Source organism: Lynx rufus, unplaced genomic scaffold, assembly GCF_022079265.1.
Source record: "Lynx rufus isolate CCGP_SWC_20201006 ecotype Redwood Valley unplaced genomic scaffold, mLynRuf1.p SCAF_3, whole genome shotgun sequence".
Classification (NCBI taxonomy): domain Eukaryota; kingdom Metazoa; phylum Chordata; class Mammalia; order Carnivora; family Felidae; genus Lynx; species Lynx rufus.
The window spans coordinates 133,566,021-133,579,639 of NW_025814845.1; the positions used below are offsets into that span (position 1 = coordinate 133,566,021).

General features: G+C 39.9%; 1 protein-coding gene across 7 annotated transcripts in view; it reads left to right on the forward strand.

Moving 5' to 3' along the window:
* Positions 1 to 13,619, forward strand: part of FNIP2 (folliculin interacting protein 2) — a 132,344-nt gene that overhangs the window by 32,528 nt on the left and 86,197 nt on the right. Inside the window, exon 1 of one of the 7 annotated variants that reach the window (XM_047090519.1) lies at positions 5,474 to 5,766. The exons of 5 other annotated variants lie outside the window; for them this stretch is intronic. In XM_047090519.1, the coding sequence (XP_046946475.1) occupies positions 5,591 to 5,766 (176 nt within the window). In that variant the 5' untranslated portion in view covers positions 5,474 to 5,590. Of the gene's footprint in view, positions 1 to 5,473; positions 5,767 to 13,619 lie in introns of those variants that run through there. One more of the 7 variants, XM_047090520.1, reaches the window with a different exon arrangement.

Sequence of the window (13,619 nt, forward strand, 5' to 3'; positions counted from 1 at the left end):
ATCTCATAACCTTTTTGTGCTTCCTTCTGGGGATTGTGCTTTGAAAACTACTGGTAAAAAGGCTTGTGATCCGTTGTTCGTGGATATGGAAAAGGTTTCATGGAAGAGAGGGAATTACCCCAAGAAAAGGATGGTTAGTTGTAGTGGCTCTGGATCAGGAACCCCATACCTTCCCCTTTGTTTGTTGTTTCTTTGAATAGGCAAAGAAAGATTTTTTATAGAAAGATTTACAGATAATTAGACTTGACTTTTTGGGGCCTATGTTAGGCCTTCATTTTTCCTCTCTTTAAACCCATCTCTCTCAATTGTGGCTTTGGAGTTAATTTTTCATTACATACAGTGATCGCTGCTTTTATCACCTGAAGAGTGTGAAGTCAAGGGAATGCAGAAATGCTTGAAACATTCCTGACTTTAATTGTCCCAACTCTAAATCAGGCATGGGAATGGATTTTTCCTCAGATGCCAAATCTTTAGAGTTGCAGTGGGTTTCCAGAATATTGCATTGGAAGGATTTGCAGAGGAGTCTGGGGACAACAGGAAACAGTGTTCTGGTTGATTAGCGATTTTGGCTAATGGCAAAAGAGATTTGGACTAGTGTTTTCAGTAGCAGTACCAGATATTTGCCTTGTATGATCTGAGTGATACTTAATGCCATTTCTTGACTTATAAACTTAGCACTATTCTCTAGGACCACTTAGTACTGGCTGTGAGAATGGAAGCAATGCACATATAGGTTAAAAAGTGGAACCAGGGGTGCCTGGCTGGCTCCATCGGTAGAGCATGTGACTCTTGATCTTGGGGCCGTGAGTCCGAGCCCCACACTGAGGGATTGAGTTTACTTAAAAAAAAAAAAAAAAAAAAGTTGAACCAGTAGTCTTCCTTCCTTACACATATCACATGACCTCAGAGTACTTCCACACTTCCCTCATCCTCCCTCTAACATCTGATCAAGTTCATGTGAATTATGACAGTATCTGTGGTGTCAGCAGCAGTTCCAGTCAATGTATTGAACTGCAGGTGGAGTGTGGGAGTCCAGGCAGTGACTGTAGATACTTTTCTAAATGTGGAAACATGGCTGAACCTTGCGAAGGAAATAGAGAACTTTACCATGGGTAGCATTACAAATAGGTAGTAAATTTTGTATGTATATTACTTAGTATTTAAGAGCAGGATATCCAGGTGCTAATGAATAACAGTATGGGTACCTATATTAGAGTATGATTCCATTTTGGGAAAGAGAAGATTGAGAAAAAAAGAAAGATCAGACTGAGGTACAGAACAGAATTTGGGGCACTGAAGATCTAAAGATACCTTTCTCTTAGCTACTGTGTGAGCTGCTCTGATTATTGTCAAAAACTGACCTCTGTGCTTTGGAGCCAAAATGTAGACAGAGTTTGGGATAAAGAGGAATGATAGCTTTCTTGCTTTGACAGGCAAAGGAGGCAAAGGAGACTGGCCTTCAAAAACTGCAAGCCCTCCGATAGGAAGGGGTTGGGGGGTTTTATAGGGAAATACAGGATCTAACTGGTTTTGGGAGGAACCGTACAAGCTCCTAGCCTTCTTTGTCAAGTCTTTAGGGTGGTACTGGGTTTCTGAAACAAAAGGGTAAGAAGGGCGGAGGGGAGGTTTGCAGAAGAGAAGGGAAAGGTTATTGTAAAAATCGAGCTTTGCTGAAGCATTAGAGCAGCCATTTTGATTTTTGTTCAACTTTATGCTTTTAAGCAGTTTCCTAATGTCTCAGAAGAATGGTTGTGATGATACAATTATTACTTGTTTTTCCATTTACTGAAGAAGTTTTAAAACTCTCATTTAAATATAAGGACATTTGGAGTCTTATAGAGGCATCTCTTTTAAGTACAATGGTTGTGGATTTGATGTACATCTGTATTACGTTTTATCAGATTTTGAACTGTGGAATTAAGGATTGTTAAGGGGAGGGACGGAGGAAATGGCTTTTTCACTTTTTAAAAGTTTTGAAGTTCTTTCCGTTAAGATACCACATGAGTCTGATTGGAGTGAACATGGAATATTAAAGCTTCTAAAGGAACTTCTGCTGTAATAAGTGGAAGAGTGTGTGTTGAGTTTGTGTGTTTAATCACAGGCATCCTCTTGGTCAGAAAATGTGCATCAGACTGTTAAAGGAGCACTGACACTGCTTGTTGCAGGCAGATTCATATCAAAGTGTTAATGTAAATATTCAGTGGTATTGAACCTATCAAAAAGTGATCTGTTGAGTATCTACCAAGTATAAGACCTGTATGACGTACAAAGATGAATGCCAAGACCCAGATTTTTTATACTCAAAATATTTATGATCTAGTTAGGCTCATGAGATATGTACACCGCTCTGTTGCCAGGCAGTTACATGTTAAGGGTTAAAGGTGTGGTTTAAAAAAATTGTAGGGGAATTCAAGGGAGAAAAAGATCTTCCAGCCTAGAAGTCATCATAAGGAAGATGAAATTTTTACCAAGGAAGTGTTTCTCAAATGTGTGGTTCCCAGGCAGGCAGCAACAGCGTCCTAGGAACTTGTTAGAAATGTACATTCTCAGACTCCACCTCAGAACTGCTGAATCAGAAACCCTGGGGGGTGGGCCCAGCAATCTGTTTAAAAGCATCCGAGTTTGAGCCCCACTCAGACAAGGAAGTGTTGGATCAAGGGTATGCTGACTGAAGTCAGGGAGAAACAGTGACTGGTGTATAGTGTTTGGTTAAAGGCGGCTGGCTGAATGGAAGGAACGTGAAGAAGAAGGGGTTTAGTTAGAGTTTCTTGAGCCGTGTGGTTTAGCTTCTGTTTAAGGGAATTCTTTCCCAATGCACTTTGATCCTTATTTCATCCAATTATCCTTCGTAATTATATTGTCATGTTCATCTCTTATTATTCTGATCATTGAAGATGTTTGCATCATAGAGATAAGGGATAGAATTTGTATTTTGTAAGAGAATTTAAGGCTTTGGAAAATGTAAAATATCAGAATGATTGAACAGCTTTGTGGCTAGCTATGAGGTTAAATATTTGTTCAGAATACATGTTTAAAAAAAGGGTTTCATGTCCTTTCATCAGGTCCTAGATAAACATCTTTTAGAGATTTTAGTTTTAAAACTTAAATTCAGTTTTACATGTAAAAAATGGGGTATGTTCCCCCAGCATTTCTTCTACATATTTTAGAAAATTCAGTTATTTTGGCATTTTTAAACATCCTACCCCTTCAACATTGAACATGTTAAAAAATAAAATTCATCCGAGTATATGTGAAGATCTAATTGGCTTTATCAAATGATTCATGAATCCGGCAATATCCCATCTAGAAAATAGAGGGGTGTTCTGAGGAGTTGTACAAAATGGAAAGTTTTTATGGGAAGGAGAGTGGAGCAATAAAGGTATATGCAAAAAAAAGAAAGAAAGAAAGGAAAGGGCAGGGGTCTCGTCTTCCTTTGTAGGAAGGGAATGGAGGGGACCCAGCTGATAGATTTCCTCATTGGTGCTTATCTGAAAATTCCTGATTGGCAGGTGAAGACATTTCTGGGGGAGGTTGAACCTGCAGTTAACTTAGTTATGAAGCTCTGGTTTGATGACTTGGTCTGGCTGGAGTAACACCATGTGAGCCCTGTGGTTTTCTTTTTGGCAAACTATACTTTCATTTCTCCTGTGATTTTAGAGGAGGTGGACCCTTGGTGTTGGAGACATTGATTCGGGGCCTCACTTGGGCCACTTGGGAAGTGGAAATGATAACCTTCCTTTCAGCCTTTGCTCATCCAGCTGCGTGGTGCCTAAAATGGAAGGGTTACAGTGCTTCCATAAGTGAGCTTCTGATTCTCTGTTTAAAAAGAGAAAGTGATTTTAAAGACAGTTCAGGGGAAAAAAGAAGAACCCATGATCACATGGTGGCCACACAGTTAAGCTTTAAGGTCAAAATGTGTTCCCCTTACTGGAAAAATGGATTCATTCTCTCCTAATCTGGTTTTACCTTGGCACTATCAATTTATCACGTGCAGAGAAGTCTAGTCATTGTTGTAGGTGTGTTGCAATCTTTACTTCTCAAGGGAGGATGTATTTAAGATCTTTTTTGGGTTTGTTATAAAGGAACTTTAGGGTCACATATATAATAATGTCATAAGGTAATTGTGGCCTCTACCACGATATCGTTAGATTTTTCTCACGCTTATGGAGTGAAATATTTGGCTTCCGTGTATAAAGATACATTTAAAACCTCCTGAAACTTGGGGCACCCCGGTGGCTCAGTTGTTTAAGCATATGACTCTTGATTTCAGCTCACGTCACAATCTTATGGTTCGTGAGTTCGAGCCTTACATCCAGCTCTGCGCTGACAGTGCAGGGCCTGCTTGAGATTCTTTCTCTTTCTGCCCCTCCCCTTTGTGTGCTTTCTCTCTTAAAGTAAATAAGCAAACTTAAAAAAATAAAATAAAATAAAACCTCCTGAAACTGAAGACCTGCCAAAGGTTCATCAGATTTTAGTGATCTATTAATATTTTCTTCAGCCTAATTCGAGGATGAGAAAGAGGAAAAGGAGTTGAGACAATCCCTTATAGTTTTCAAGATCTGACCTGTGTTTTAGGGACCAGTGCTTTTTATTTCTTCTAAAAGAAAAATTATTTTTTCCATGAACTCACAGTACTATGGAAAAATTATATTAATTCCATAGCATTATTTCATTTTACAAATGAACTATGTTAGTGTCAGAAGTCAAAACTGAACTACTTTTGTCCTTGTGTTCTGGTATTTCAGGGCTTTCTTGGCTTGAATATACCCAGGAATTAGGAACTCAGTGCAAGAGTTGTGAGGATTTATGGCTTCTCACTTACTACTTTTCTTACGTATGTGTGTGTTTATATAATTTTTCATATACACACACATCTGTATATTTGGTATTAAAGAAAGGATGTGTCCCTACTCTCCCTCCCCCACATCACCTCCTGTACATCAAGCCCTACCTTTGTTGTGCGTAACCATCTCCCTCACTTGCTATGGGTAGAGTTTTGCAAGGTTGCAGAGTAAGACCTGTCAGCTGACGCTTGCTCACATGAGAGCCATTAAGAGGGTGGTGTGGCCAATGTCAGAACAACCTTGCAGCTGAAGGCAAGTCACTGCATTTGCCCAGAGCCATATGAATGGGTCTTGTGACCAATTAATTGACTACTACATAATCTCCAACAGGGGAGCACAGATGGAATGAGTCAGCCCAAGCTGCTCAACCTGTTGAGTGTTTTGTCTTTTGCTGACCCAGAGTACAAGCTTAGGAACAAAAGTAGGAAGTGGGATTTGGACTTGCTTGTTTTAATGGTCCTGCTGAGAGCATATTTTATAGCATTGGATACATCTGACTTCCTAATACTTTGGCAGGCTAATTTACGTAACAAATGAATGTTCCTTTTTTTTAAACTTTTGAAAGAGGAAATTAGTAGGCTGCTGCCAAGTAGCTTGCCTCACCTACTGTATAGGGAGTACAGGGATTACTTAGGACGGCTGGTCAGTGTGGAGTATCCCTCAAACAGCAAAGGATCTTCAACATTTGTGTCCACGTCCATGTTGATAGTCAGGATAAACCGGAAGAAAGTTCATACACTCAGGACATGTGTGGCGGCACTACGAAGACAGCAAACCGGCCAGGGGCCCGGCAGGATTCAGCCAGATGTGTGTGCGGTGCTGGTTCTGGTGCTGCGAGGACTTACAAGACGCTTTTACGCACAAAGACTCGAAAACGTGCCAGGGTAGGAAGGGGCACTGATCGCTCGGAACTCAGCAACAGGTTTGAAACTTCAGTTCTGTTTTAAAATCTCAGAGAAATGTTTATTTAATTCACTGTGTACCAAGCGGGATGAAATTCTGTTGATCCAAAACTTGTTTGTTAAGAATACTTTGTTTTAGTAGTACGTGGGGCCATTGATGGGTGTGCGGAAACAAGTCCTTTCCAGTACAAAAAAGGTGCAGGCATGGTTCTTATTATTTTTTTGACTGTTTCAATTCTACTACCCATCTGCTTTCTTAACTTTTCCTTACTTATCCTGGAGCCAGCTCGCAAGAAATGGTTACATCCTTGTCCTGTGTTGAAGTTTGAACAATACTATTCACAGAGGTCATCAGGAAAACGAGTTGCGGTCCTGAGGGTCCACCACAGTTGGTAGATGGGGCACAGGACTGGAAGTTATCTCTTAGTCTGAATGGTAGGTGGAGGCAGGATGGTGGGAAAGAGCCCAGTTTCTTCTGGCAAATTATTTTCATGAGAAGGATTGGAGTTATGCCGGAACTAATTTTAAGAGTGGAGCTTACTTAAAGAGAGTAACATTATACTTGCTGTAATCTTTTAGGTTCATTATGTCATCCACTTTGGAAGAATTTATTAATTTAATTAGTAATAGCTCTTAAATGAAACATATTTATAAAGAATTTTATTGCATATCAACCAAAAGGAAAAATGCAGTGAGAATCTGATGTAGATAACTACTAAAGAGAGTCAAAGTTAAAAGTTAAGCTCTGATTCTCATGATTAGTGTAAAAGTAAGTTTCTAAATTCACTTACATATTTTTTTCCTTATAAGAAGTTTTCTTAAAATTATGTTTTATAAACTTTTTCCATCAATATGGTTCTTGGTTGGTTGAAAATAATCAGGATATAGTTTCTGTCATATAAAAATCATTGTCTTTCTTTAGTAGAAACTTAATAAAATGGTATATAATCTACTCCAGTATAAACCCAGTAGATTGGAGAGTTAGGGAGAAGTGTGGAAATCATTTTATAGGGGCTGGGTCACATGCTATCCACTCAATTAAAGGGAGATATTTATAGAGGGAGCAGTAATGAATGATGTGGTACATTAGAAAAATACATTTGAGTGTTCAGATAAGAATTTCACTTTTGTACTTTTTTTTGGTTAATTTTTTTTTTTTTTTTTACAATTTATTTATTTTTGGGAGACAGAATGAGACAGAGCATAAGCAGGAGAGGCGGAGGGAGAGAAAGAGACACAGAATCCAACGCAGGCTCTAGGCTCTGATCAGCAGAGAGCCCGACGCGGGGCTTGAACCCATGAACCGTGAGACCATGACCTGAGCCCAAGTTGGATGCTCCACTGACCGAGCCACCCAGGCACCCCTGTTTTTATCTGTTTCTTATCAAGATAGAACAGCTGAGTGATACAAGAGAGTAATGGATTGGCACTCAGTTGATCTAGATCCTGATTCTGATCCTGATCCCCACCTCTGCTGCCCAGGAAAAGCCTTTAACCATGTGGGAGTCTCCTGGCTTTTCTGTGTCTCACTTTTCAACTCTAAGCTATGAAGTTGGTTTAGACTATTTTAAAAAATCCTTTCCTCCTCTGAAATTCTAAGATGTAGCATCAGGACCTTTTGTATTCCCTATATTTATTCATATGATTCTAGATTCCCCAAATACATATTAGGGGTGAGGGGGATAAGAAAATAATATTCAGGGCCACATAAAGTTTTCTTAAAAACTTCAAAACATTTTGGTATGAGCTTCTGCTTCTCAGTTTCAGTGAACTTAATATTCTTCAGTGGATTTTAATCATTTTTATTTAAACAACACGTTAACAAAAATTTTTCATATCCATTATTGCCTTTTCTTATTTTAACTTCCTTTAGAGTTACTTCTTTGGTGCTGAGACTTTTTTTTCCTCTTGTTTAGAATTTTGCGCAGTGATGACGTATACTCGTCAATTAATTGGAATTCATCTCTAGTCAGACCAGTTGTCTTGGTAGACCTCATCTACTTTGTCTCCCCCTTCCTACCATCTTGAAAACGTGATCGTTATTTGCAGCGTTGTGCTTGGTTTCCTGTATTTCTTTAGGACTTGAGCCAGTCTCAAGGGTAGAGTGAATTATTGACAGGAGCTTGCACTGTAGGGATCTGGCTCGAGAGTGCTCACGAGTTATCTGTTTGTCCAAGTCAGGTGGCAGTCAGTTAAGTATGACTTCCAACTCCCTCTTTGCTCTTGGGTATCTTAAATCAATACTTTTAGGTGGTCTTAGCTGAGTGCACTGATAAGTAGGTTTCCCCCCCTATCTTTCCTCATGATTTTCCAGTTACTCAGAGGTGAAGAGAAAGACTCCACACATGTAGAGGAGTCATGTTAGATACCTAACAGTGGCCACAGTGTAAAACTGCCACAGTTCAGTGCAGAAGGAAACGTTTTTCTTTCTTTAATTTTTTTTTTCTTTTTAACGTTTGTTTATTTTTGAGAGAGAGAGAGAGAGTGAGTTTGTGAGTGAGCGCTGGGGAGGGGCAGAGAGAGAGGGAGACACAGAACCCGAAGCGGGCTCCAGGCTCTGAGCTGTCAGCACAGAGCCCAGCGTGAGGCTGGAACTGATGAACTGCGAGATCATGACCTGAGCCGAAGTCGGAGGCTTTACTGACTGAGCCACCCAGGTGCCCCTGCTTTTCTTTCTAATTATGGTCCACGTGGAATCAGACTTTTCAGGGTGGAAGTGTGTCCTCCGTATCTTCACTTCCATTCTCCTTAATCTCTAGAACAAAAGATATTGGAGGTTCATTTATTTCACAGAATTCCAGAATCAGCAAAAACCTACAGAGTTTGATGAAACATTTTAAGTGGTTTGTCAGTTAAAAAAAAAAAAAATCCTCTCTAAAACCTCACATCTAGTAACTGTTATGAAGCTGGACATAGGGTGCAGTCTTCAATAATCACTTCCTTCTTTTTTCTTAAAATATCAACCACAACAAAGCTGCTAATAACTTGATTTTGCAAACTTTAGTAGCAAATTAGATAAGTCCAGAAGGCTGTTTTTGTGAGAAATCCGGGAGTATTTGCCAAGCTTATCAGTGAATCATTGTTTCTCTGATAGCAGGAGAGAATTTGACATAACATTTTCTTAAAAAGTATACGCTACCCACACCAAAGAGGAACTGAAACAGAGCACTTCAGAATCAATTGTGCTTTAAGTTGCATATCTTGGGAGTTTGGATTCAGCAGAGACTCTCTGTACTGCTTTAGAATCACCAGGATAGGAAGGGCCAAAGAATTAATGAGTGTATGTATTAGACTTGTCTACGATCTGGATGAACGAATTCATTACAAAAAAGAAGGAGGCATAGATTGCTTGTGGTAGTTACTCAACAAGAAAAGAAGTACAGAAACCAGGGTTTATTTTCTTTCCCCTAGTTAACTGCTTCACAGAGATAGGCTGACCATGATTTTACTACCAGTCTTTATTTATAGCAGTTAGGACTACTGACAAGGAAATATAAAAATAGTCGCAGATTTAGAGAGATATGCTAAGGCAACAGACCAAAGAATTCTGTTCTGGAAGATTTTAGCAAAAAGGACTAATGCAGGTTGCAGGGTTAGGGAGAGTGTTTTTCATTGTCTTCTTCACTTAGCTACGCTGTGAAAACTCTTCTGCTTTGATACTATGTAGAAAATGTAGCTGTCCAACAGGTTGAATGAAGTGGGTAGAGGAAAAAAAAAAAAAACAACAAACCCTAGTCAGCTGATGGTCTTGTGCTTTGTGACAAGCTTCACCGAGAGGTTGAAATTGCTGGGTGTGACTCTTTCAGATGCATTGAGAATTGCTGTCACAAGTTCTTCTGCCCTTTCTGCATTCCTTCCCTTTTCACTGATTTTATGTGCCATGAGGAATTTTCTTTGACTAGCGAAGAGTTTATTTCCACTGGTTGATGGTTGGGATTTAGAGATATAATTTGAGAATATGTGAATGAATGAAAGCATGCAGTGGTAACTTAATGTTGCTGCAAAGTCACGTCTAATTTAGGTTTAAAAACATTCAACTTGACCCTCTGAGGCCACGTCTCTTCTTGGGAATGAATCAGAGCAGCCTTGGTATAGAGGGGTTTTGAAGGGAGTGTGAACTTGCTTCATGTAGACTGACAACTGACATAAACTTTTGTCTGGGTCTTATCCTGATAAGTGTTAGTTACCATAACTAGTTAAGTCCAGAAGACTGTGTTTCAGACAGAGGACAAGGATACTCCAACTCTGGGGTCTGCAGCCCAAGTCATTGGGCAGCTTCTGAAGCCTTTATCCCTCAAGTTCCCGCTCAGCTGTACACTGAACTGGAATACTCAGCTGCACGGGTCCATGATTCCTGGTTCTTCTGTTAGGACTCCTGTTGTGAGTCAGGCTGTGGCTTAGCCTTATCCTTTTATTGTTATAGTAACAAAAGCTGAATAACTGCTGAATAATGATGCAGCAAGCCCTGGTGGGAATTGGTGAGAACAGTAATCTGTGACCCATCTAAGATTATAATTAAAGTCCCCATCAAAATTCACCAAAGAAAGAGAATCTAGCCTTTGGGCTCTAGAAACACCAAGATCCCTGGCAATTCTCTTCCCCTTTTGTGGGATCCCAAATTTATATGGATTGTTGGGTATCAGGTGTATATCCATCCATTAGAGTTTTATCTTGAAGGGTTTAATCCTTCTCTTATTAGTTTAGAAAGGTTTAAAAAAATACTCTCAGGTCTTTATAGAACAGATGTGAATTAAAATGCTATCTTTTTTTTCTTAAAGTTTTTTTTCAATGTTTATTTTTGAGAGACAGAGTGTGAGCGGGGGAGGGGCAGAGAGAGACAGGGACCCGGAATCTGAAGCAGGCTCCAGGGTCTGAGCTGTCAGCACAGAGCCCGATGCAGGGCTCAAACCCAGGAGCTGTGAGATCATGACCTGAGCTGAAGTCGGAGCTTAACCTATTGAGCCACCCAGGCTCCCCCTTTTTTTTTTCTCTTGATGTGCCCTTTCCTTTCACTTGCACGCCTCAACCTGCCCAAAGGCAAAAAACAAATAGTAACACTAAGCTAGTTGTTTCACTTACTGATTTTTAAAAACTCTGATTCTAGCGGCACCTGGCTCAGTCGGTTAAGTGTCTGACTTTAGCTCAGGTCATGATCTCACTGTTTGTGAGTTCGAGCCCCATGTAGGTCTCGCTGTTGTCAGTGCAGAGCCTGCCTCAAATCCTCTCTTCCCCCTCCCCCCACACCCCCCCCACTCTCATCTGTTCTGTTAAAAATAAACATTTAAACATAAAATTAAGTTAAAAATCTGACTCTAACATGTGAGAACCTACACCATAGTACCAGATACAGTGGAAGCATCTTTGATCTGGGGATCTTCTCTATCCCGATCTCATGATCTGTGTTTCTATTTTCTCTTGTACAAAAAAATAATAGAAGTGGTAGATTAGGTCAGTGATCATCAAATATGTGAACTGTTTTTTTAAAAATGTAGCTTCATGAGGTTCGTTTCAGATCCACTTGAGCAAATTTCTAGAAGTGGAGCCTGTGAGGCTTTATTGACTAAAAACAAACAAACAAAACAATTGAAAGAGTTTCTGGGGTGATTCTAATGATGTGTCAAGTCATCAGATGGGTGGTGTCTGAGGTCCCTTCCAGTCCTAACATTCTGAGTATCTGTCAGTGACTGACGGGTAACAAAACTGTTAGAGAAATGTGAAGACCTTGGGTAATCAGTGGAGCCAAAACTGTCTCAGTGGTCATCTTTGCCATGTGAGGGAGCAAGCCGTACGGATATTTGAGGAAGTGTATTCTCAACAGAGGAACTAGTAAGGACAGAGATCCTAAGGCAAGACCATGTGTGCCGTGCACTCTAAAAAGAAAAATGTTGCCAAGGGGCAAAAATCATTTGGATTCAGAAAGTGAATTGTCCTTCAAGGGAATGTGAACGGACCCAAGGTGGACTGGTAGATAGGGCTAGCAGCTGCACATCGTGATAGGAGAGGCAGGTGGGGGTTGTCTGCTGCCTAATCTCTCCCCCATTGGCCGTTGCTTGATAACAGCAGTTCCTATGATCAGAACTCATTTCTTTGTGTTTAAGCATTGTTCTGTCAAGGCAGTCGGTGATACCTTAATGTGAGCTATTATGAGAACTTGTTCCTCTGTCAGGAAGAACAAGACCACATGAAAGGATTGGGCTCATTCTATAGAGCAGAAAATGTAGGACTGACCTTCTCCTTTCCAGCTGAGTGGACAGGCTGAGGGGAGACAGCTTGTAACTCAGCCGAACAGGGGCAGAGACTTTTGATGGCCATATCCAAAGCTCAAATAACATGTCCTTGGTTTTTATCTTCACGGGGAATTCTCTAGCTGACTATAACACACCAAAATGCTCTTCAGAGAATAATCCTATCACAAAACTGTAAAACTAGTGCTCATTACTGAAAGTTCCTGTGTTTTAAAAGTTCCCTTGACAATTGAGAAAGTTTTTTTTTTTTCCTTTTAAATAGACTTTATTTTTTAGAGCAACTTTAGGTTCACATCAAAATTGGCAGGAAGTACAGAGAGTTCATCTGTTCTTTCTGCCCCCCCTCACGTGCACAGTCTCCCCTACTATCAATATCTTGTATCAGAGTAGTATGTTTGTTGCAGTTGATGAACCTGCACTGACACATCATTATCATTCCAGACCATAGTTTACTATGGTTTATTAAGGTTCACTTGTGGTGGTGTGCATCCTATGGGTTTTGACAAATGTATAATGAAATGTACCCATCATTATAGTATCATACAGATCAGTTTCACTACCCTAAAAATCCTCTGTGATCTGCCTATTCATCTTTCCCTAACCCCTGGCAATCACTTATCTTTTTACTCTCTCTATAGTGTTGCTTTTCTAGAATATCATTTGGTTGGAATCATGCAATAGGTAGCCTTTCTATTTTATTTTACTTTATTTTTATTTATTTTTATTTTTTACTTTTAAGTTTTTAAAAAATTTATTTTGAGAGAAGGAGAGAGAGAGAGAGAGAGAGAGAGAGAGAGAGTGAGTGAGTAGGAGAGGACAGAGAGAGAGAGGGAAAGAGAATCCCAAGCAGGCTCCATGTTAGCATGGAGCCTGACATGGGGCTTGATCTCATGGACTGTGAGCTCATGACCTGAGCCGAAATTAAGATTCGGTTGCTTAACTGACTGAGCTACCCAGGCGCCCCATATGTAGTCTTTTTAGATTGTCTTCTTTCAGTTAGTAATATGCATTAAAGCTTTCTCCATGTATTTTCTTGGCTTGATAGCTCATTTCCCTTTACCACTGAGTAGTTATCTGTTGTCTGGATGTAGCACAGTTTATCTATCCATTCACCTACTGAAGGACATCTCGGTTGTTTCCAAGTTTTGGCAATTAGGAATAAAGCTACTGTAAACATCTCTGTGTGCGTTTTTGTATAGACATAAGTTTTACTCCTTTGGGTGAATATCAAGGAGTATGATTGCTGGATCATAAGGTACGAGTTTTTTTTTTTTAAGAAACGGCCAAACTTCCAAAGTGGTTATACCATTTTGCATTCCCACCAACAGAGAATGACAGTTCATGTTAATCCACATCCTTGTCAGTATTTGGTTTTGCCAGCATTCTGCCATTCTAATAGCAGTGTAGTGGTATCTCACTGTTGTCTTAATTCGTGTTTCTCTAATGACGGATGACGTAGAGCATCATTGATACATTTATCTACCATCTCTGTATCCTGTTTTGGGGGGTGTCTGTTCAGGTCTTTGCCCATTTTTTAATGGGGTTGTTCATTTTCTTATTGTTGGGTTTTAGGAGTTCTTTGTATATTTTGGATGACAGACCTCTATCAAATATGTTTTTTTGCAAAT